Genomic DNA, 24,649 nt, shown 5'->3' on the forward strand with positions numbered 1-24,649 from the left:
TGACTCCGGGTCTTGAATAAGGGTTCTCACTCTCTCATTGGCCTGAGAAAGACTCAGTATGGTAATTGGATCACAAACCAATTATTCATTAAAAGATCAGCATAACTTAAGGAGCAAAATGTAATCTTGAGAGTAAAACAACTTTTAATCCAACCGTTATTACAAATAACCTGTGAAGGGTTGATTTACTGATTATGGTTATATCGAATGGACAAAACTATATCTACAGCGAGGGGAGTGCAACCACTGGGCTTTAGTGGAGTGAACTGATAGTTAATGAATATTGGTTAATTAGGTTAAAGAGTTTAGCCGGTTAATCTCGGGTCGTTGGAGCCCATGATCTGTAGGTTCATTAGGTCCCTACAAGCTCACAAAGGGATTAAACCTTAGAATAGCGTGATGAGTAAATTTGAAACGTTCAAATTTGAATTAAGGGAATCAGAAATTATATACGATATAATTATACATTTAATTACCGAATTAAACGAAATTGGAGAATTGAAAAATATTTAAATATGATTTAAATATTATTTATATGAATGAAGATTCATATTTGATATAGGTGTTTTATTAATTTAATATTTGATATTAAATTAATTTAATTAATTAAATTATTTAGTTAATTAAGAATAAATTTTAGAATTAATAATTTTTCCATTTTAATTTTTTAAATTAGATTTCAAAAATTAATTTTTATTAAAATCTAATTTTTATTTTTGAAATTAGATTTCAAAATTGAAAAAAAGAATTAACTAAAAATCAATTAATATTAAAATTGAAAAAATAAGGGTTAGTGGATTTTTCCCACTTAACCGACAATGTAACACCTAAATTCTACTTGTGTGGAATGTTTTTTGGTGTCATCTAGAGCAATTGGATTGATGACTTAGTGGGTTAAAAACCACAAGCTTTTAGCTGAGTTTGAGATGCAATTTTGAAGAAAATTGTTGAGATTTTGAATGAAGAAGTAATTATTCAACAATTAGACATCAAACAAGAAAATTCTCCAATTTTTCCCTCAAAATTCTTCTCATTTTAGATCCCACCATCCAATCTAAGGGCCTAGAGAATAGTAAGGAAGATCAAGCGGTGATCTACAACTTGTTTTTCCTTATGGAACGTGTATGTTTCTTTACTTAAATTGATGGAATTAGAGTGCTTAAGATCCTAATTGCTTTCGTATGTTGAATGTCAATACCTTCATCTATGTCATCCATTTGCCTTTCTTTCTATGAGTCTTATTCCCTCTTCATAACTTTGATAGGAGTGCGACTCTTTTTGGGTGAAATTTAGCTGTTTTCTTTTTCGACGAGTCACAAATATCTACCGTTCGTTGTTATCTTCAATGAGATCATCTTTGTTTCAAAAATCTATTGTTAGAGTCCCTTTTAAACCAAACGACTATAGGCTCAAAGGTCCCAAACTGGATGAAGCTTTCTCTTTGATCATAAGATGCAGATGGTGTTGGAAGACTTGAAACTGTCGCTATTACAACGTGATCTCTTTTAGCTATTTCATCAAGATCCAGCTCAATCTTCTTTTCATGAGCCAACTTAAGAATTAGCTCCTTTAGCATGAAACACCTTTCTACTGGGTGGCTAATGACCCAATGATACTTGCAGCAGTCAGGATCTACATTTCCTACCTACTCCAACTGCTTACATTCCAACAGTTGAATGAGTTGTTTATCTAATAATTTCTCCAAGATGTTTGCAACATCAGAGTCGGGGAATAGATAAACTTTTTCCTAACTTTCTTTAAGAGTTTGGCGACGCTTCTCATTGTGTTTTCTTTTCAATTTTATTTGTTTTCTTTCAAAGGAAAATTTCATTGGGGTTGCATGAATGACCATAGATTCTCTAATGATTTTTTCAGTGTCTTTGATTTCATTCTTGTCTTTTCTCACCTCAGGAACCAAAAAGTCTTTAGTTCTCTCATTAGTGATGCTCAACTCCATGTCATGGGCATGAGTCGTCAGCACTTCGAATGTACGAGACTTTATCTTTTGCAGAATATAGAGAAGTTTTCAATGCATGCCTTGGGTGCACGTCTCCATTGCAGATAATTCAGTGAGCTGACGATACTCCTAGTGCATAAAAGCAGTTGAGGAACTCTTTTTCCAACTATTCCCAACTATCAATCAATTTTGGCTCTAGATTAGTATACCAACCGAAAGCATTTCCTTTCAAGGTACGGACGAACTACTTGACTAGCTAGTCTCCTCTAGTTTCTACATTTTTACAAGTTTCAATAAAGTGAGCAACATGTTGTTTCAGATTGCCCTTTTTGTCAAACTGCTGGAACTTTTGAGGTTGTTACCCAGTTGGCTTTCTCAGGTTGTCGATTCTCTTGGTATACGATTTGGATAAAAGAAGATTGCACCTACCCTCCATACTGGACTCATATGGAGTTTGTAATAGTATCCTGCAACTATTGAACTAATAGGGAGGTGACAAAGGTGGATTGTTGCGATTGACTTTCCTGCAAAACAGTCTTTCCTTTGTCATTAGCTTTGGCAGTTGGAGTTTGACTCAACTTAGCAGTTTCTCAAGCCTGCATTTGATCTCTTAAGATCGTGATTTCATGGTCTCGCTCCTCAACAACTTTCATTAAGAGATTTATCTTCCTCTCTATCTATGCCATGGCCGACTCAGTTATTACGTCAACCATCATGACAAATACTTCATCAAAGTGTGATTCTTACTCTAATCGATCAGAAGCAAGAATAGAGTTGTCGAACAAGGAATTTTCTCTAATGACGATCCCGCCATTAGAAAATTTCTTCAACTATTCCCAAATTTTCTCCAAGATGATAGAGCCTTGTTTTTACTCATGTAGGATCCCCTTTAAGTGACTCCAAGTGATAGGTCCTATGTAAGCATCACTTGCAATGATAACTTTGGATGACGAAAGAGATGAAAGGTAGAAATGTCCCACTGGGTGTGCCAATTTATTCACACGAGGTTTTTGGAGAAACTTGCTTCTTGAATTTGAACTTTCATATTTGTATTAATTTGGGTATTTCAAGTATAATCTCTAACACATAATCCTTTTTTGCTTTCAAAATAAATTATAATCTTTAAGCTAGTTGATCTTCTTGGATGATCGGCCTTTGGGCTTATTTATCTTCTTAGATGATCGACCTTTGGGCTTGATGATCTTATTGGATGATCGGTCTTTGGGTTTGATGATCTTCTTGGATGATCGACCTTTGGGCTTGATGATCTTATTGGATGATCAGTCTTTGGGTTTGATGATCTTCTTGGATGATCAACCTTTGGGCTTGATAATCTTCTTGGAGGATTTTTTAGAGGATCAGTTTTCACACGAGACTTCTGGAGAAACATATTTTGTGGAGTTAAACTTGTGTTGATGTAGATTTGATGTGGATTTGGTTTGATTTCTAGTACTTAATCCTCTTATTCTCTCTCGATTGAATGCGTACGTTTGATGTATGGAAGCGGAGCATGTGGATGTTCTTGAAGTTGGAGTATTGGAATAATGCTCGTAGCTCCAAAGGACTTCAGTTTTCAAGTGTAGTCAGTTTTAGGAGTCAAAGAGTCTTCTAATTATAGAGAATTTGCTTAAGGCTCTCTAAAGTGTAGAATTGCTGACTTCCACAACTGAAGAGAACTCATCTATTTATAGAGTTCTGAGGTGGGTTTTCTGGACTTGGGTTTGGTTGATCCATGAACCTGGCCTTTGGGTCCAACTAATTGGATTTTAGCTTTATTTGACATTGGGTCAAATTAAGCCTTTTTTTTTTTGCTCGATTGAACTTTAGCCCAAATAATAATATCAAATTGGACCAAATTAATTTTATTCAATCCAACTATCGTGAAGAAAACATGCGACATCATCGAAATTCTCTAATTTATATTTTCAACTTCAATTTGAGACAAATGTCAACTTCTAATTAGTCTCAATTTCAATTATTTGGAATTTCATCATAATCTAGTAAATGACGTGGTAATTTGCAATTGATGCAAAATATCTCCAACAAACTAGATATACTTTTATTCATTTTATGTTTCATAAACAACAATTCTATTCATAAAAGAAAGTAAAGAGCAAGAAATAAAGATTTAAATAATGGTTAAATCTAATAAGTGTATTGTGTTCAAGTTCAATTTTCCCATTTTATCTTACAACTTCGATTAAATAAAATATGTTATAATTAATTTTATAGATTCCAACAAAAGATAACTATTTAAATAATAAACTTTTGAGTGGTGATAGTATTATTATTATTAGGGGGTTTTCAAAAATAGAAAAATAAAGAAAATTATTTATACAAAATAGAAAAATTTAATAATTTTAGACTTTTATTAGTTTCTATCACATAGACACTAATGAAGTTTTTGGCACACAGGTTCAAAAATCAAAAGTCTGGAAATCAAATGTCTAGGCGCTTATTAATTTGGAAGTTAGGTTTAGGGTGTAGGTTTTGGAAGTATAGATCTAGGTAACCTGTTGTTCTTTTTTAAAATAATAATTCTGAGTTGTATAACCTCTAGTGTACATGAATCAATTTTTAAGATGAATTTGAACCAAACAATCAATTCTTTTTAAATTTAGGGTTATATTAGCTATTCTACCTATTGTGTACCTCTAATTCAAATCTTTTATACTATTGATTTCTATTACAATTTTTTTTAATTTTAAATTTCGTTTTTATTTATCACTAAATATCATAGTTTTGAATTTGAGGTTATGTAGATTGTTTGTCCCTACTAACAAATTTTGTTTTTTCCTAAAAAAAATTATTTTTTAATAATGAAGTATCATAGTTCTAAAAAAGTTTTATCTCATGACAAAGGTAAACTATGTCTTTTTTTCACTAACAACATTTGATTAAAAACTACAAAAATTTTGAAATTAAGTTTTGCCTTCATTAATTTATAGCTCTTGTAGTGTGACCTGTAAGATCTCTAGCGTAATTTTGAATGCAATATTAGTCCAATCATTTTTAAAGTAAATTTTTATAAAATTCTAATTTAATTTCTTCAATTAAGGTATCAACTAGAAATTTTAATATTTCATCTAGCATAATCCTACACCTTTTTATATTTGCCATGTAGACTAATTAATTTGGTGTAAATTAAAGAAGGAAAAAAAACCTTAAAAAGTAGGAGTGTTCATGGATTGGGTTGACTTTAAAAACTTTTTAACCCAACCCAATTGTTTCGATTGTAAATTTCTTCAACCCAAATTCAATAACCCAATCCAACATAAATTGGTTTGAGTTAATAGGATCATTTATTTAAAATTTTGTTCTAAAAAGAAATAAAATGTAAATATATAAAAAAAAAATCTAATTTAATTATTTTCATATATTAAATTAAGATTAACAACTCAATTTCAATTTATACCATGAAAATTTTCATATAAAGAAACTATTTTTAAGAGTTGGAAAATAAATTATTCAAAAAATATTATAATTAAATAAAATTAAAATCAATATATATATAAATAATTATGTTATAAATAATAAAAAATATATATTTTAAAGTTAATAATAAATTTGGTAGTTAATTTGGATTATATTAGATTCAAATCAACCGAAACTATACGATTGGGTTGGATCGATTCATCGGATTTTTTTGAAGTCCTATTAAAAAAAAGGAAGAGTATACTAATTAGTTTACATTTCAACCCTACAAAACTAATCATGGTGATCAATCACGAGAGAGATTTCAAGGTAGAGAAGAAGATAGTTTTGAAGAATTACATTGAAAAGGCACCAAATTGTGTCCAAAGCCCAAAATTACATACTTGGTGAGAAAAATAGAGCAAAAGCAAAAGAAAGCAGAGTAATTGAATAGACAACAGAAGCCACACACAAAAACCAGTTATCCAAACCAAACAACATGAGAGATTTGTACAATATTTAAACAACGGTGGAACTTCTGAACAATCCCATTGCTTGAACTACCTCTGCCTTCAATACCAACTTTTGTATCTAAAGCCCAAAATTACATACTTGCTTTAATTGCTTTAACTGCTTCTGCCTTCACCCCGGAGCTTCATCTTCTCTAAAAATTTTATTCCTAATCCTACTTCACCATTGAAGGCGTCTAATCCAGTTTAATAACGACTTGAGCATCAAGTCACCCACCTCAAAAGCCGCTCGCCACTGCAATGGAGGAGGAGATGCAGAGTTTGCAAAATAAGGCTTTCGAGTCTAGTGGAGTAAAGCATGAAGATGCCTTTGCGATTGACGAAATCATGCAATGATAATGGCGTCATTCTCATCAGATACGAAGAGGAAGAGATGAAATGAAGGGGCGGAAGGAAGGAGGAAGGGGAAGAAGAAGAACAAAGAGAGAGAGATTGAAAAGAAGGAGACGTGTGCCAGTAGGTTAACAGAGATGGGTTTTTGTGCCAAAACCCATGCCTTTTCTCTTTATTCGAAGAAATTTTAAAACTACGGGCCAAACGTGGGCTTGGATTTTGATGTCAAGCCCACCTTATTCCAAGCTTGGGTTCAACCATCTTCATAAATTTCTATTAGTTTCCATCCATCATAGATTTCTATCTAATTGAAAACTCTCGTCTATTTTCATGACCAAGTAATTAGAAAGTTATTAAATAATACTTATTTAGCACTCAATAATTATTACTATGAAATGAAAATATAGTCTAATTGTGTGAAACTCTTTTATTCAATTATGTAAAAAAATTATTAAAATTTATTTTTCGTATTTTAAAATACTACTAATAAATTACATTTACATTTTAAGTGGATTGTACGTGTTTTTTTTACTGGTGATTATAAAACTTAGAATTTCTAGTTACATAACCAAAAAAAAAAATAATAATTCATGGTTAGAGATAAGATATTTTTCCTACAAGGTTCGCGTAAAAATAAATGCCAAATAATCACTGCCTTGATAGCAATTACGGCATGATCTTAGTGTCAACCACTGTGTCAGTTGCTCCGCGAATGAGAGAGAAACTCAAAGGAAAAAACACGTTCTCTCTTTGCGAGGTCCACAAGGTTAACACAACATCCAAAAACAGGTGTACATTCACCCAAAGATGGATTGGAATCAAGGGGAAAAAAATAATGGTCAAAACAAAATAGGTCAAGAAAGATGATAGGGAAAAGTCCAAAAAACGATATTGAAAAAGTCCTATATTTCCAGATCGTTGTTTCTGGGTTTTTTAAGAAGAAGCATATGAAAATGGCTAGGGCTGAAAAAGAAACAGAAAGTAAACAGTCTTAAATAACAGAGTATAATAGGAAGAAAAGCAGTTAACTCATTTAATATTAAAACATTTTATTTTTAGGTTAAAAATTAAATGGATAAGTAATAGAAAGATATTTCTTTTTCGTGCAAGTGAGGTTACCTGTAACTGAACCCACTCGTCCAACTAAACAACGGCGCACATGGTGAAAGTATTATACTTCCACCACCATCTCACTTTGGAGTTACCTCTAGTATGCCTTGGTATTTATACCTTTAAGGCATTGGTTAATTCTCCACTATGGGGACAACATTCTCTCGTTTCATTTAACTTTTGCTATGGGCCTAAGCTTAAGAGTCATTTCCAGCAATCCCCCATAAATAACTCTTATAGCAAAATTGAAATAAAACAAATTATTTGACGAAACTATTCTAAGTAAAGATAGGAGATCAAACTTAAACACCAATATCTAACGATTTGAATTGATGCATAGTGAATCAAGGCAACAACTTCATTAGAGAAAGTGAGTTACCTCGTGAACTTTCAATAACATTAGTTGAGACCCCCACAACATGTTTTACTACAAGTATTTTTCCGTGATTCTGCGATATAAAGTGTGCTAATTAAGGTTATGAATATAAACCTCGGGTCACCGTGAAAACTCTAGAAAGATACTCTTAAACTCTTTCATAAAAGGCGGTCAGACCTTCACTATCACATCAAATACTTCATCAAGTCTATTAAAGACAAACCACTCAAAACTGAGCTATGAAGACTTCATCGTCTAGTCCGTACCAGAACCAACTTCATCAAGTCTGCCAAAGACAAACCGCTCAAATACTGAGCTATGAAGAATTCATCATTATCCATCAATTCTATATCAGGATCACCCAAAGAACAGGCTATGGATCATTTAAAGGTTTTAGTTTTATCCATCAAGTTCGTACTAGGACCACCCAAATAAAGGCTATGGATCGTCAAGTTTGTCGCAATAAACCTCCCAAAAAAAGGACTATGGTCCTCAAGTCTATCGCAATAGACCCCCAGATAGAAGGCTATGGACCACTATAAGGGTTTAAGTCCCATGTTCATTGGGGATTCTAAAATTGTTTTCCTTGTTAGTTCTTTGGTTAGAGGGTAAGTTAGATTCCTCCCAGGCCTCACAAATTCTAAGGAAATAACTCCTCATTTTAACAATTGTTTCACAGCTCCATGTCTCAGACGGATATGCCTTCTTTTGCCATTATATACACTATTCTTGGTAATTCATGTGGTAGCTTATGAATCTTAATGTACCAAAACTGGGTATTGATGTCCCCTATAATGTACATCTTCTAGTAGACTTCTAAGCTACTCAACCTCTTGTCCTGCTAACTCTAGAGCAATTATTTTGGATTCTATAGTGGATCTAGCTATATACATATGTTTTGCAGACTTCCACGATATGTTTCCTCTGCCAAGTAAGAATACATAACCACTAGTAGAATTGACCTCATCATTATTAGTTACCCAATTTGCATCACAATAACCTTCTAACACAACAGGGAATCTATTGAAATGCAAACAATAGTCTATTGTGCCCTTAAGATATCTCAACAAATGACGAAGAGCATCCCAATGATCTTTATCAGAATTATGTGTATATCTACTCAATCTAGTCACAATGTATGCAATATCAAGTCTAGTATAGTTCATTAGAAACATAACACTATCTATGATCTTTGCATATTCAGATTGATACACACTAACTCCTTTTATTTTCTTAATACTTATACTAGCATTATAAGGTGTTCTTACAGGAGGATCATCAAAATAGCCAAAACTTTTTAATAATTTTTCAATGTATTGTGATTGACATGGAGAAAAACAATTTTCAATTTTCCTTATTCTAACCCCAAGTATTACGTCAGCTTCCCCTATATCTTTCATTTCAAAATGTGATGATGATAATAATTTATTATTATTTATTACCTCTATGTTTGTTCCAAATATGAGCATATCATCAACATACAAGCATAAAATCACACACTTTGCTTAAAAGAATTTTGAATAAATACATGTATTTGAGGAATTCACCTTGAACCCATTGTTTATTAAAGTAGTATGGAATTTTTCATATCATTGTGTGGGAGCTTGCTTAAGACCATGAAGAGATTTTCTAAGTTTACATACTTTATTTTCCTGACCGACAACTGTAAAGTCTTTGGGCTATATCATATAAATTTATTCTTCTAGATCAACATTAAGAAAAACTATTTTTACACCTATTTGGTGAATCAGAAGTCCATGGACAACTAGTGTAATCAAGGCTCTAATTGTAGCTATTTTTGTTATAAGAGAATACATGTCAAAGTAGTCAATACTTTGGTTTTGTGTATACTCTACTACTACTAACCTAGCCTTGTATCTTTCAATTGAACCATCTGGTCTTATTTTCTTCTTAAAAATCCACTTGCACTTAATAGGCTTACTCTTTTTAGGAAGATTCACTAAGTTCCAAGTTTGGTTCATGGTTAGAGAATCTAGTTCACTCTTAATAGTTTCCTTTCATAAGCTAGAGTCTACAAAACTTGGCTTTATATATATATATATATATATAAATTTTAGGATCCCCATTTATTAGATATATACATGCAAACTGTCAATCAATATCATCTAGCATTTCAACTAAAAAAGTAGTCAAGAAATCAATACAACAAATTTTCTCAGTTCTTTGTCTCCTACTTCTCCTAGGTTCAATTTCATGCATTCTATCAGAAGTTCTAACATCCTCAATTCAAGCATACTACTAGAAGATTTATTAATTTCAGTTTCATGCATATTATTAAATGAAGCTTCTAGATACATTCTTGAGATGTTTTATCTGATTCAAATTTTGCCTTTTTCATTGGAAATATATGTTCAAAGAATTTGACATCCCTATATTCACAAATGGATCTATCATTCAAGCACATAATCTATATGCAACACTATTTTGAGCATAATCAATAAACACACAATCAAAAGTTTTAGATCGATTTCTTGAATGTAGGATATGCTACCTTAGCCAAACACCCCCACACCCTTAGGTAATTGAGATTAGGTGTATAACCTCTCAAAAATTCGTAAAGTGTCTTATCCAGTTTTTTGTGAGGTACTCTTTTAAGAATAAAAGAGGCACAAAACACAGCATCTCCTACAAATTATCAGAGAGTCTAGAACTTATCAACATAGCATTCATCATTTTCTTAAGAGTTCTATTTTTACGTTATGCTATACCATTTTGTTGTGGTAAATATGTGTCGTAAATTTATGAATAATGTGATTGGATACACAAAATTCTTTAAGAGAATTATCACTGAATTCATCACCTCTATCTGACCTTAACATTTTAATCTTCTTATCTAATTAATTTTCTACTTCTACTTTATATCTCAAAAATATACTACCAACTTTATCTTTGGTTTTTAAAAGATAGATTTTAGTATATCTAAAATCATCAACAAAAGATATGCAATAATTTTTTCCTCCTTTACTTGTGGTGTTTTTAAAATCAATTAAATTAGAATGAATCAATTCAAGCAATTTTTTTTACTTCTATTGGTAATAAAGTTTTCTTGATAAACTTTGCTTCCACAAAAAAAACAAAACATTTACTAATTTCACATATTTCAGATGCATTGATCAATTTTAATTCTTTAAGTTTCTTATGATCTAATCTCTACCATGCCACATATCAAGAGACTCAACTTCTAGTAGAGTAAATGTTTGCTACCAAGTTTTCATACTCATGGATATATTTAACCATTCATTTGACCAAACGACAATGCACGAGTGTAGTGAAAGGGTTATTGTTCACCACCACTACACTTTGGAGTTACCTCTAGTATGCCTTGGTATTTATACCTTTAAGGCATTGCTCAATTCTCCAATGTAGGACAACATTCTCTCGTCATTTCCAACGGTTTGGACCTATTTCTAATGGGGAAAAGAATGGGAGAGGGAGTTGAAAAAATTCCTCGTAAACATTCCCCATCCTGCGCTATTAGTTTTTTTTTTCATTTATTATAATAATTTAATGCTATGTTATTATTATTATATTAATAATATATCTAAATTTCAAATTTTCTTATTTAATGTTCATGATAAGTAATATATTTGAATTAAACTTTTAAATTTAAATTTATATGTGAATTATTTTATTGGTAATCATTTCCTTCTACTAGAAAATTTGAGTAGTTCTCGTTAAATTCAATTTATCCATATAGAATTTGTCAAATATTATAATTAAATTTACTTTCATCCATAAGCTTAAGCTTTTGGGTCAATTAGTAATTTAAGATGGTATAAATTGATTCATAATGTCTTGTGTTCAAATTCATATAAAATTTTCATGAAAAATTCCTCCACCGGGACATATCTATCTATCTATCTTCTATCTTCTATTTTTTTTTTTGAAAAGATATCTATCTATCCATAGTTTCTAATAATCTTCTTTACATATATTTGATTTCCTAGACTTTCATTATTCCGAAACATATAAGAAATCTTGAAAATAGTTTTTATTTTTATTTTATTTTATTTTTTAGTTTAAAGGTATAAATTAGATTTCATCGTTTTTTTCTTTAAAAAAAAAAAAAAAAAAAAATACAAGAAAAAGTAGTTTTCGAGTTTTAAAGTATTATAGTTTCTTCACCTAAGGTTGTTAGAAAATCACATAATCTTCAAAAAGCTTCCTTCTTATTCAGTTTCCTTCCTTTTCATTGCGTTTCCCTCATAACTTGGTACTGCAGAACTCTTGCTCATTCACCGAAATTCGACGATCCATCCCAAAATTTCTTCACGTAATCCTTTATCTTCTCTTTCCATAGTTTTATCATCTTTTGTTGCTATAGCCGAATGTTATTTGGTTTTACTCTTTCAATCTTTTTGTTTTAGGATTTTGTTAATTTGTTGATGATCCATCTAGAGTTTCCCAATGATTTCTCGTTTGTAGTTTTCTAACTTTTTCCCTTCATTCTGTTGTTTAGATCTGCTGCTTGCCTGCCGCTCTTCTTTGAACGAACGACTGTGGCGTCTAGGATTTTGGTTTCTAATCAAGCTTGGGGCATGATTTGGTATTTCAGAAGAAATATTTAGCTTCAGCGATGAAGAGGTCCAGAGAAGATGTTAACATGGAATCACAGCTCCAGCGTCCTGTATTCCCCTCTAGGGGAGAATCGTATGTATTATCTTTGATATGTTTAATGTATTTGATTTCTCAGTATTTCAATTTTTTGCACGAATATTGATTTTGTTTTTCTTTTAAGGGAGTAAACTTCTGCTTGTTGCGTTTGCTTTATCCTTTTACTTCGTTTTCTCCTTGAACAATCTTATAAGTTCTGACAGTTTTTTTGTGGTTTAACTTGATGCGAAATATATGGATTTATGTCGAGGATTTACATTGATCGAATCCATCTGAATGAATATTAGGATCAGGACGGATGGTTTTCCAAATTAATTGATGAAAAGTGCTTGTTTGTGCAATATTTTATCTTGAGACTTGTTCAGTGGTGAGTTCTGTATATCACCGTAATTAACGGATCTTTCTCCTTTTCTGTATGTCGCCTTGTAAATGAAGAACTGTGCAGAGCCAAATGGTAGGAGGTGGCAGTTTGCAGAAACTAACAACGAATGATGCCCTAGAATATCTTAAGAATGTGAAGGACATCTTCCGAGACAAGAAGGAAAAATATGAAGATTTTCTTGAAGTCATGAAAGAATTCAAGGCACAAAGGTTTGGTTACAATGAAATGTGTACGTTTTTCCAATCTTGTTTATGGGTATTCGCTTAAGTTATAAATGATCTGTTTTGATGTTATCTGTTTGTAGAATTGATACTGTCGGTGTCATAGCAAGAGTGAAGCAGCTATTTAAAGGTCATCGTGACCTGATTTTGGGCTTTAATACGTTTTTGCCAAAAGGATATGCAATAACTTGTCCTCTTGAGGATGAAACACCTCCTCAAAAGAAGAAGCCTGTTCAATTTGAAGAAGCTATCAACTTTGTCGGTAAGATTAAGGTAAACTAAAGTTGTATTTTGATGTATTTTGATGTGATTTTTTTTCCCTTTCCTGCATTATATGCAGATTTCTCTCTCTTTTTTTTTTTTTCCTTTTTTTCTTTTCTCTTTTTTTTTTTTTTTTTTTTTTACATGCAGACACGGTTTGAAGGTGATAACCATGTATACAAGTCATTTTTAGAAATTTTGAATTTGTACAGGAAGGAAAACAAGTCTATAAGTGAGGTCTACCGGGAGGTTTGTTTTCACTTTTCAAGTCCATGCCTCTTTTTATAACAACCCTATGGCTCTTAGTCTCAAAATTTCCTGTTTTTGTTGCTCTGAAAACATTTGATGACAAGTTTTGCCTTTTGCAGGTTTCTGCACTGCTGCACGACCACCCGGACCTTCTTAGGGAGTTTGTTCATTTTCTGCCTGATGCTTCAGCCACAACCTCAAATAATCACATGTCATCTATGAGAAATTCTGTGCTTCGTGATAGAAATTCTTCCATACCACCTATTCAACAAGTATGTCTTAACATGGTCTTGAAGTGTTCGTGCTTTTATAAAATTCTTATTTTTTCCAATTGTTTGGCCAATATTTGGTTTGTGTTCACCATTAACAGAAAGAGAGAACAATGGCTCCACATGCTGACCACGACATTGTTCATCATCCTGATTGTGACAACGCTAGAGTTACTATAAATGGCGATAAAGAGAAATGTCAGCACAGTGAAAAAGAGAAGGATATGAGAGACAACACAGATAGTATGGAACAGTATAGGGATGCTGATAAAAAATTTAATGAGCATGATAACGGTAAGGACATCAGCATGCAAAGTTTTTCCCAGAAGAGGAAACCTACCATTAGAGTTGAAGATACAACTTCAGTGAAATTGCATCTAGGTGGAGAAGGTGAGTACTTTCTGGAGTCTGTTTCCTGTCTTGATGACAAAAAAAATGAAAAGTGAATATTTTAAACTACTGGAGTTTTATTTTGTTAATTCAAATAAAACTCTATTTGCAACGTAACTTTCACTACACATCCTATATTAACCAAAGCCAAAGGTTCCTTTTCTTAAAATTTTAAATTTTTACGCACACATCCTGTTTGGATCTGTAATCTGTATTTGATTAAAGAGCTGTAACTGTGTCCTTATAATTGGTAGCAAAGAGATTGATAGTTTAAACGTTCATTCTGTTGCATCTTTTAATTTGCGTATTTCATGACAGGTATGTCTTTTATTGAGAAGGTAAGGCAGAAGTTACCAAATGTTGATGTTTACCAAGAATTTGTGAAGTGCCTTGATATATTTGACAAGGAAATAATCACTCGATCAGAACTGCATTCTTTGGTATGAAATATATGTCTATGACTCAAAAACTTTATTGCTCGTCTTGTTGAATATATTTGCTCATAAAAATCGTGTTATTGTAATTAACCATGGAAGAAACTCACAGGATTGCAAATGTATGGCAACAATGAATGAATTTGGAAGCACAGTTTCTCTTTTACACCACTGAGTTGATATCTGATTTAATTTATATATTGATGTGGCCATATTTACAACTTAAGAATAACAACAATAATTGTTCTTCCTTAGTGTTAGTCCTCCTCAAGTTTACCCCATGACCTTATAATTATTTTACCTTGGGAACTAGACAAAATTAGTCATCGTCTTGATATTTCCTTTCTGGTAGGGGATGCTCATGCCCATTTCCCACTCCTCAAGGCTAAACATTTCTCTGAAACTTCTTATAAAATATTTGAGTTGTCCAGGATAATTCTAAATTATTTTTCAATTTTAAAAGTTAGCTAAATATATCATTTGTTTGGCATTTTCCAATTTCTCTAACATTTTATAAGTTTTAATTTGGTAATCTATTTATGAAGTTATGAGAATAGGTTTTTTCTTTTAGTTGAGTGAAATGTGTAGGCGGTGAGGGGAGGGTTGGGACATGTAGGGCATTGGATGAGTTTTGCTTTTGATTAGGTGAGATATGAAGTGTGTCCTATGATAACATTTTGCTTGGTGAGTTTTATTAGGATAAGATCTGTTAGATTTTTAAGTCAGGTAGAAATAAGGTAAGATATTTAAAACAAGAAAATGACCAACTCATGAAATAGTATTTAAAGTCCGACATCATGATTTTGATATTCAATTTCGGTGACATTCTTTAGGTCCCTTTTGAAAGGTTATGATATATTATGGATAAAATTGAAACTTTTAAAACAATAGTGTTTAGGGGCGTGGAGAGGGACCCTAGTGAGGTTTGGTCTTCGGTGGTGTTTCATGTTTTTCTTTGGGCTTTGATTTCAAAGATCTTTTGTAACTTTTTTGTAATTACACTCCGGCAATATCTTACCTAGGTGGAAACCTTCTTTGGTGGGGTTGTTGTGGGTTTTTTCAATAGTGTTTAGGGGCCAAATTGCAAGATTGTGTATAGGACCACATGATATATTTAACCAAAAAAATAGGTATATAATATCAAATTGATTCATTCTAAAACATTTTTAGTAAATATGATATATTTGATTCTACCGTATATTGTATACTTTGATTCTTTGCGTCTTTCAATTCCTTTCTCATTTAATAAAGAGGATCTTAGTTCAATTCCTTAGCTCTCTTTTCCTGCATGAACCAGCATAGTTTTGGAGTAAAAGACATAAGGAACATAACAGCTCCTGAACACTTGGTGAAAGAAGAGAATTCGGAGGTTATTTTGTGGTGGTTAGAAGTAGTGGGGCTAATTTCAACACTCCTGATGTTATTTCTAGTGCTGTTTAGCCATCTCCTTTATACTATGAAAAACCTTTGATGGTTTTAGGAAAATGAATACTACATTAACTTTGTTTGTTTACATTTATCCTTAATCAGGTGAGAGATTTACTTGGAAGATATCCAGACCTTATGGATGCTTTTGGTGAATTTATGACACTTTGTGACAGAACTGGTAACTGCTAGTAAACTAATTTATTACCTGATATTGATGCTGTATTGCTTAAACAATAACTATATTGATTACTATCCTGCAGATGGGCTTCTAGCAGATATCATGAGTAAAAGTAAGTGAAGTGATTGCCTTACTCTATGTGCTAGTATCAGTGAATAAACTGAAATTTTCTCAGACATGTGGCCCTGCTATGTTTCTTTCTTTCTTTGCCTTTCCCATATACTTGCAAAAGTTATTGAGACAATTTTGAGCATTAAAGAATTGTTACTATGTTACAGAATCCTTGTGGAATGAAGGTAGTTTACCAAGATCGGCGAAGGTAGAGGAAAAGGATAGAAATCGAGATCATGAAAGGGAGGATGGTGTTAAAGACCGAGACCATGGAAATCGAGAAAGGGATAATAGACTTGAAAAAAGTGTTGCTTTTGGCTATAATGATGTTGGTAGCCAGAAGATGTCTTTATTTTCTAGTAAGGACAAATATTTTGCAAAACCTATCAATGAACTTGACCTCTCTAATTGTGAGCGGTGTACACCCAGTTACCGTCTTCTCCCAAAGAATGTAAGAAGTAAAATAACTATTATTTGTTTGCATTAAAAAAAAAATATTATTATGAACTGATATTTTGGTTCTGGCTGCGTGTTCTTTTCTTTTTTGGTAATTTATGTGCAGTATCCAATACCCTTTGCTAGTCAGAGAACAGAAATTGGTGCTCAAGTTTTAAATGATCATTGGGTTTCTGTCACTTCAGGAAGTGAGGATTACTCTTTTAAACACATGCGTAAAAATCAGTATGAAGAAAGCCTCTTTCGTTGTGAGGATGACAGGTTGAACCTCAACTGAGATTAGTTTATTTATTTTCTTTACTTCATATCTGTTGAGTTAACAGATGGAATCAAATTTTGAGGGTCTATTGTGCTAGCATTGTTGGATACAGTAGGCAATTTTTTGCACTAATTGTTTCGTGCCGATGCAGAGGCTTTGATTTTCTGTCATTAAATCTATCATCAAATTGAAGTATTTATTCATCTCCATTGATCTATGCTTTCTTATAACTATCTTAACTTATATTATGAATTATTCACTTATTTTTCCTTCCTTTTGGAAGTTTTATTTCAACAGATAATTAGCTGTCTTCTGTTTATGCTGGCAGGTTTGAATTGGATATGTTGTTAGAATCTGTTAATGTAACATCCAAGCGTGTCGAAGACTTATTAGAAAAAATCAACTTGTCGGACAGTCCAGTCCATATTGAAGATCATTTAACAGGTAATCTTATTGATGAAATCTATAGGATATTTAATGAGCTCAATTGCTATGTTGTCAATAATAAAAGAAATACGTTCTCCTTAGAACTTTCCAAACCTTTCATTCTCGCAGCACTTAATTTGAGATGCATTGAACGCTTATATGGTGATCATGGCCTTGATGTGATGGATGTGTTAAGGAAGAACGCACCTCTTTCTCTCCCTGTTATATTAACCCGCTTGAAGCAAAAACAAGAAGAGTGGGCACGGTGTCGATCTGATTTTAATAAAGTTTGGGCTGAAATATATTTTAAGAATTATCAGAAATCTCTTGATCATCGCAGCTTCTATTTCAAGCAGCAGGATACAAAGAGCTTAAGCACAAAAGGTAAATTTCCAATACAAGCACAAAAGGTAAATTACAAGTAATCTCTCCATATTTCATTTTCTCTATGCATGTTATTTGCAGCTTTGTTATCTGAGATCAAGGAAATTAATGAAAAGAAGCATAAGGAAGAGGATGTACTGCTCACTATTACTGCAGAAAACAAACGACCTATAATTCCAAATTTGGAATTTGACTATCCTGATCAGGATATTCATGAAGATCTCTATCATCTTATCAAATATTCCTGTAGAGAACTATGCTCCACAGATCAGTCTGATAAAGCTATGAGAATTTGGACAACCTTCCTGGAGCCCATGCTTGGTATTCCTTCACGGCCCCAGGGTGCCGAGGATTCCAAAGATATTATTAGAGAAAATAATTTTGCGATTAGAGGTACTGCAATTGGTATGGTAGAGATTAGTGGTAGTTCTATTGGTGGAGGTGCCGAGTCCAAGCTGCCAGATCCTCCCAGAATTGAAGTTGAAGGTGTTCCACCTAAACAATCAAGCCCTTGCAGGGTTTGGCCCATGAATGGAGATTCTTGTCTTGAAGAAAATATTTTTCACAAAGCAAACCGTGTTGACAGCAAGGTTGATGGTCTCTGTAAATTGCAGTTCAACAACAAACAAGAGCATTCTAATGAGAGGTTGGTAAAATCCAATGTGTTGGTTAGCGCTGTGCTCGAACAAGGGAATGGAAAAGTAATTGTAGAAACTGCATCAGGTTTGCAGAATGCTTCCAAGTTCCAATTGACAATTTCTTCAAATTAATAGTTCAATTTTCATCTTAATCTTTTTCTAACTACTATGATCTAATGTCTGTCTTTTGGTTGTTCAAGGGCTGCGTTCCACTCCATCCAGAACTTGGAATGGTAGTGTTGATAAAGGGCTTGAGTTAGTATCATCATCACAGGTACGGCCCAATGGGGCAGCAAAATTTCTTTTTATCGGAACTGCCTTATGCTTTTTTTGTCCCGACTTTTTTGGCATTTAAGGTTAATTACTATTTAAATCGATGATAAAAATAAGCATGCCACTCTTATCCAAACAAAGAAAATATGTATGCCACGCATTGTCTTAAAACTTTTGTTTTAATGATACTCTATAAACACTTTATTTTGAAGAATTTTGTGTTTATTTATTTCTTATTGTTTTTTTGTCACGGTGCTTTGAGATTAATTTTAGGGGTTTCTCTCTCTCTTATTTTCTATTTTATGAATTATGAATAAAAGAACAGGAAAAGAAAAACCAACTTCTCAAGAAAGTCGCCTCAAGAGGGGGGGTGGTGTGGAGGAGAAGAGAGAAAAAGGGCAAGGATCAATTTTTACGAGAAGAAATAAATTTAAAAGGATTTACAGATGTGTGGGGGAGGGTCAGGGACGTGAGAGTTGAGAGTATACAAAAATAAAAGAAAAGAAATGAGAGTTGAGGTATAACATCAAAAATTTCATTGAGGGAAAAGTAAAAGTAAGAACAAAGAAACAAAGAACATGTCTTGATAGACGGATATGAAAGAGTTTTACTTTGTTAATTTGTTGGTGCCTGGTGGTCCAAGAAAGTTAAAGAAATGGGAGCAGGGTCTCTTAATGCACCATCTTTAACCTAAAAAATGAAGATTTTAGCAGCTTTAATGAATCAGCTATTCTTTAGCAAATTTAATAGGCAAGGCTGACTAAATAACCACCTTTTAGCATTCAAGGATATAGTTGATTAAAATTTAGCGACAGAGTACTGTAGTTTAACTGCCTCATTAGACTAGTAGTTTACTTGTAGATTTTTTTAACTCGTCTTACATGTAATATAATAGGTTTATCATTTATAAGCATTAAAAAATGTTCAATAAGTCCTCAAAATTTCTCAGTTTGATGTTTAATAAGTTCTTAAATTCTTACCCTATAGACATTTTTTTAAAAGAATATATAGATTGACAAAAATTTGTAAGTTTTGAATTTTACTAGATGTGGATGGTACTTCTTTAAAATGTCAAGTAGGTTAAAGCAATGTTTTAAAAACATATGCACAATTTCAGAATTAATATTTTATTTCTCATATAAAATTTTAAATTTGTGAAGAAAATTTTTAATTTGTAACATTAATCATATTATTAATATTGGATGTTATAATTGTATTTAATGGCATAAAATCAAATGATAACATCAGTTTTTTTGGTTCCATTTGGCGAACCTGGATGGATTAACATTACTTAATCAAATGATTTTACTCACCGGTAAAATTTTTCTTTGGGAGTTAAGTCTTGGTGCTATTAATACTCGAATGCCTTACATGTCTCTTTCTCCCTCTTGGTGTATCATGTGCCATCACAATTACGGGTCTCCTGTGCACTTGTTTATGCATTGTTCTTTTCCAACCTGTTTTTGGCATATTATTTGGGATGCTTTTGGGTGGTTTCCGGTGTCTTTACAACCTTCGTGATATCCTGTCATCCCTTTTGGTGGTTCTGAAAAGATTATTTAGCTGGCCATTCTGCATGCTTCTTTTGGACTCTTTGTACCAATAAAAAGCAGTAGACAAAACCAAATCCATAGAACTTTTTATTGGTGCAAAACACCCTTTCGCTCATTTTGGTTTATCATGTCTTGTTTTCAATAGGAAATCTATATTGTAATCACCTATGTGTGTGGAGTTTTCCCTATTTCATTTACCGATGAAATATTTCTTATCCAATAAAAACTCAGTGTTTTAAAATTTTTAATTCTGCCCTCAATTTTATAATTCAAAAAGAATCATTAGAATTCTTGTTTTGACCCTTCTCTTTCCTTCTTTTGGGAGAGAATTTTATCCTCCAACCTTTATTTCTTGATAGTAATCAAATGTCTCCATTATATAATAAAGTACGATCTATTATATAGGTTAATACATTTTGTGCAAGGCTGCGAACTAAAAAATCTTTTGGATACTTCAGGGGGGTGGTCCATCAAGGCCACTGTTGTCCAATGGTGTGATGGCAGAAGGCTCAAATGCTCCTAGTTTCAATGAAAAATGTGATGGACACTCAAAGATAGAGAGAGAAGAGGGCGAATTATCACCAACCGGAGAACTTGAGGATAATTTTTCAAATTATCAAGATGCTAGTCTCGATAAAGCAAAACACAGTGCCTCGGGCAGGCAATGTTTCAGAACCCATGCAGACAAAATATCTTGCAGGAATGTGGCAGGAGAAATGCATATCGATGCTGATGATGAAGGGGAGGAAAGTGCTAGGCGGTCATCCGAGGACAGCGAAAATGGTTCTGAGAATTGTGATATTTCTGGAACCGAGTCTGTTGATGGAGAGGACAGTACTCGTGAAGGGCAGGAAGACAGGGGTCATCATGACCGTGATAGTAAGGTTGAGAGTGATGGCGAGGCTGAAGGAATGGATGATGCCCATAGTGCTGGGGGTGATGGAACAGTATTACCTTTCTCAGAACGTTTTCTTCTTAATGTGAAGCCACTTGCCAAGTACGTCCCATTGGCATTACGCAATGAAAAAAAGAACTCCCGGATTTTTTATGGAAATGACTCCTTTTATGTCCTTTTTAGACTTCACCGAGTAAGGTTCATAAATTTGAGTTCTTTATTTTAATGAGATTAATGATGAATTTACCTTTGACTTTGCCATTACACTGACCATTTAACGTCATTTCATTGATTTGGCAGACATTGTACGAGCGGATACGATCAGCAAAGATTAATTCATCATTTGGTGAGAGGAAGTGGAGGGCTTCAAATGATACTAGCCCTAATGATCTCTATTCCAGGTTGTTTTCCTTTGCATGAATTTATAAAAACTTGTGTCTCATGGTTACTGACTGCTAAATGTCACCCAATTTTGGTCATAGTAACATGGGAGAGGGAAGAATCAGATGTATTCAGATCTGAATCTTGGATAAGATTGTGTTCCAAAGTGACTTACATATTTTGGTCTTAGTAGACTGTTGCATATTTTCTTTTTCTTGTCCTGTGTTACTTTGTAAGATTGTGATACCAACAAGTATCGTTTACAGTATAATCTGGTCCGTTTGTAAAGCCACTGGACATTATATAATCCCATTTATAAAACTAAGTTGGCAACCTATGCTAACTGAATGACACGTGTAATCTTCAAACTGTTTGGTGAGGAAAATCGGTAACTTGTTCTTACACTTAGATATCCCATTCCCAAGAAGCATCCTACCTTTTATATTCACTGGCTTTGATTTTGAGGTTTGTTCATCTTTTATCCACATTCTTGATAATTATCAGTTTGTTCGTTATCACTTGACATTCTGCGAACATGTTCATGAAACAGATTCATGAGTGCACTTCGTAGTTTACTCGATGGCTCCTCTGATAATATGAAGTTTGAGGATGACTGCCGATCTATTATTGGAACCCAGTCGTATGTTCTATTCACTTTGGACAAATTGATTTATAAACTCGTTAAACAGGCAAGATTTCTTAGCTCCATAGATGTTTCTCTTTCGACAGTCTTTTAGCTGCTGTGTTGTGCTTTTGACCTGAAAATGGTTATTTCAATGCTATTTTCAGCTTCAAACAGTTGCTACTGATGAGATAGAATCCAAGCTTCTTCAATTATATGCATATGAGAATTCAAGAAAACGTGGAAAAGATGTAGACACAGTTTATCATGATAATGCCCGTGTGCTTCTTCATGACGATAGCATCTACCGAATCGAATGTGTAAGAGTTTGTGAATTACTTCTCTTGTGAACGATGATACGTTGATTTAAACTTTTACTCTTGAGCCGTGCTCTTAAGTAATTATACTTGTACCTTCTTCACCAGTCATGTAGTCCAGGTCATCTATCCATTCAGCTAATGGAATTTGGCAATGATAAGCCTGAAGTGACGGCTGTTTCACTGGATCCCAATTTCTCAGGTTACCTGCACAATGATTTCCTCTCCATTCTCCCGGACGAAAAAGAGCAGTCTGGAATCTACTTACACAGGCATGCCGATTATTGACATACCCAGATTTTACTAGGGCATGTTTGGGAGTGATTCTAAAATCATCAAAATCACTTTTGTCATTTTCAAAATTACTCTGAAACATTTTATTAATCATTCAAATCTAATATTTATAATAAGAAAATTGCATTTAAAAATATAGAATTAAATTAACTTTGAGCGATTAAAAGCGTGTTTTGAAGTTATTTCGAAGATGATAATAGTGATTTTAACAATTTCAAAATTTCTCCTAGACATGCCCTTAATATTGTTTGATTTGGATATTAATACTTTTTCTTCTCTCCTCAGAAATAAGTGCAAGCTTGTCTGCAGTGATGAAATTTCTGCTGCATGCCAGGCCATGGAAGGACTTAAGGTTGTTAATGGTTTGGAGTGTAAAATCACATGCAATTCATCAAAGGTGGAGTTCCTATAAAATGTTCCTTTTAATAAAACCAATTTCTATTGAAATAGAACGAAAGTACAAAAGCTATAGCAATACAAAGACAAAGGCCCTACCAAACACGATTTTTATTATGTAATATCTTGTAAAGAAAGAGAGCTGGGAGAGATTGAAGCTTATTATTAGACTTTATTTTGATAACGTTGAATTCTTATTTGATGATGTTATTCATTTGTCTGGACTTGGGATTTCTATTGATATGATGTGGTTTATACACCATAGGTCTCCTACGTTTTAGATACAGAAGACTATTTGTTTCGCACAAAAGGCAGACGAAGAAGTTTGCATAGAAGTGGTTCATGCCGTCACCACCAGTCAAGGTCTTCAAATGGAAGCTCAAGCAGAGGACAACGATATCAACGATGGCTGTCAAGCTCATGATGCACATCCCGTTACCTAACTGTAAGAACTGCACTAATTCGTTTTTTTTTCTTTTTTCTTTTTTCTTTTTTCGTTAGAGCGTCACATTTCTCTCTTTTGCATTCATGGCCTATTCTTTTTCCTATTTATATGTTGCCTCACTGGAGCAAGAAAACATTTGAGACTCCTTTTCTCTGCATATCTAGGTTTCCAATGGCACGATATACGGGCATAGAAAGAAGCTCAGGAAATGAAAGAACTGAGCGTGCCAAAGGAGAAAAAAGAAAAAGAAAGAGAAGGAAAAGCTGTGTGTGAGATATTAGCCATTATTTGTCTGTAATCAGACAACTTACAACAACAACACAACGGATGGAGGTTGGATCCAGGCGATAGATTTGTTGCGTTGGAATCTCTTGTAAATAGAGGTAATTTGTGATATGGAGAGGGAACTATGTCACCTACAATTCTACATTTCATTCTTTCTGGGCTTCTTCAATAAACTGTATTTGTATACAGAAGATGGTTGCGTATTTCATCTATAATTAATTTGTTGAGGTCATTGTAAAATCATTGGCTGCTTTGTCTGTGCCATAAAAAGAGTGAGAAAAGGAAGAATACCAACAGTTTTTAAATGCCTATTTTTTGTTTTTCGGCTGTAGTTTTGGACTTCAAGAGTATTTTTGCTTTTTTTATGTGCCATGCACGGCCTTGAGAGATGATTAGATTGTTTATTTGTTTCTTCTTCTATGGATTCTTGTGAAAGTTGTAGATATGGACTATTCTTTTATCTATATGCATTCATGATCTATTCACTTTAATACTCGGTGTTTAATGTCTTTCATTTCTAACTAAAGGCAGCTTGCAGATCTAACCATTTATCTTTGTACCTATTATAATTTCTCGAAAATGTTTTCATATGGCAGTTTGGTGTGAAGTTTGTTTGGATGCTCGTAGTCATAATAGATATTTAAGAATAATACTTCTGAACTCAAATATTAAAGTATATTAAAGTCCATTAATAATCATTTTATTTATTTTTGTTTTTAAAAATTAAGTTTATGGACACTGCTTCTT

At 33.1% G+C, this 24,649-nt stretch overlaps 1 protein-coding gene across 5 annotated transcripts; it reads left to right on the forward strand.

Annotated features, from left to right (window-relative positions):
- Positions 1–11,775: 11,775 nt before the first annotated feature.
- LOC120079016 (paired amphipathic helix protein Sin3-like 3) lies at positions 11,776–24,233 on the forward strand. Of its 5 annotated transcripts, none has more exons than XR_016530106.1 (24): positions 11,776–12,014; positions 12,201–12,391; positions 12,791–12,946; positions 13,042–13,231; positions 13,370–13,468; positions 13,588–13,740; positions 13,839–14,127; positions 14,446–14,567; positions 16,092–16,167; positions 16,250–16,279; positions 16,446–16,729; positions 16,841–16,995; positions 17,322–17,437; positions 17,549–17,803; positions 17,885–18,526; positions 18,642–18,715; positions 20,726–21,360; positions 21,463–21,563; positions 22,094–22,232; positions 22,333–22,485; positions 22,591–22,754; positions 23,062–23,173; positions 23,438–23,617; positions 23,782–24,233. XR_016530106.1 is itself a non-coding variant. In XM_039033186.2 (24 exons), the coding sequence occupies exons 2-23, from the start codon at positions 12,318–12,320 to the stop codon at positions 23,594–23,596; spliced, it is 4,173 nt and encodes a 1,390-aa protein (XP_038889114.1). In that variant the 5' UTR covers positions 11,776–12,014; positions 12,201–12,317; the 3' UTR covers positions 23,597–23,617; positions 23,782–24,233. The 5 variants fall into 5 exon arrangements, 4 of the variants coding, with proteins under 4 accessions (XP_038889114.1, XP_038889116.1, XP_038889115.1 ...); XM_039033186.2 differs by having other exon boundaries at positions 20,726–21,355; XM_039033188.2 differs by having other exon boundaries at positions 11,865–12,014; positions 13,432–13,468; positions 20,726–21,355.
- The last annotated feature ends 416 nt before the right edge of the window (positions 24,234–24,649 follow it).

The sequence above is a fragment of the Benincasa hispida genome, chromosome 6 (genome assembly GCF_027475165.1).
Source record: "Benincasa hispida cultivar pf3 chromosome 6, pf3_genome.v1.1, whole genome shotgun sequence".
Taxonomy (NCBI): Eukaryota; Viridiplantae; Streptophyta; class Magnoliopsida; order Cucurbitales; family Cucurbitaceae; genus Benincasa; species Benincasa hispida.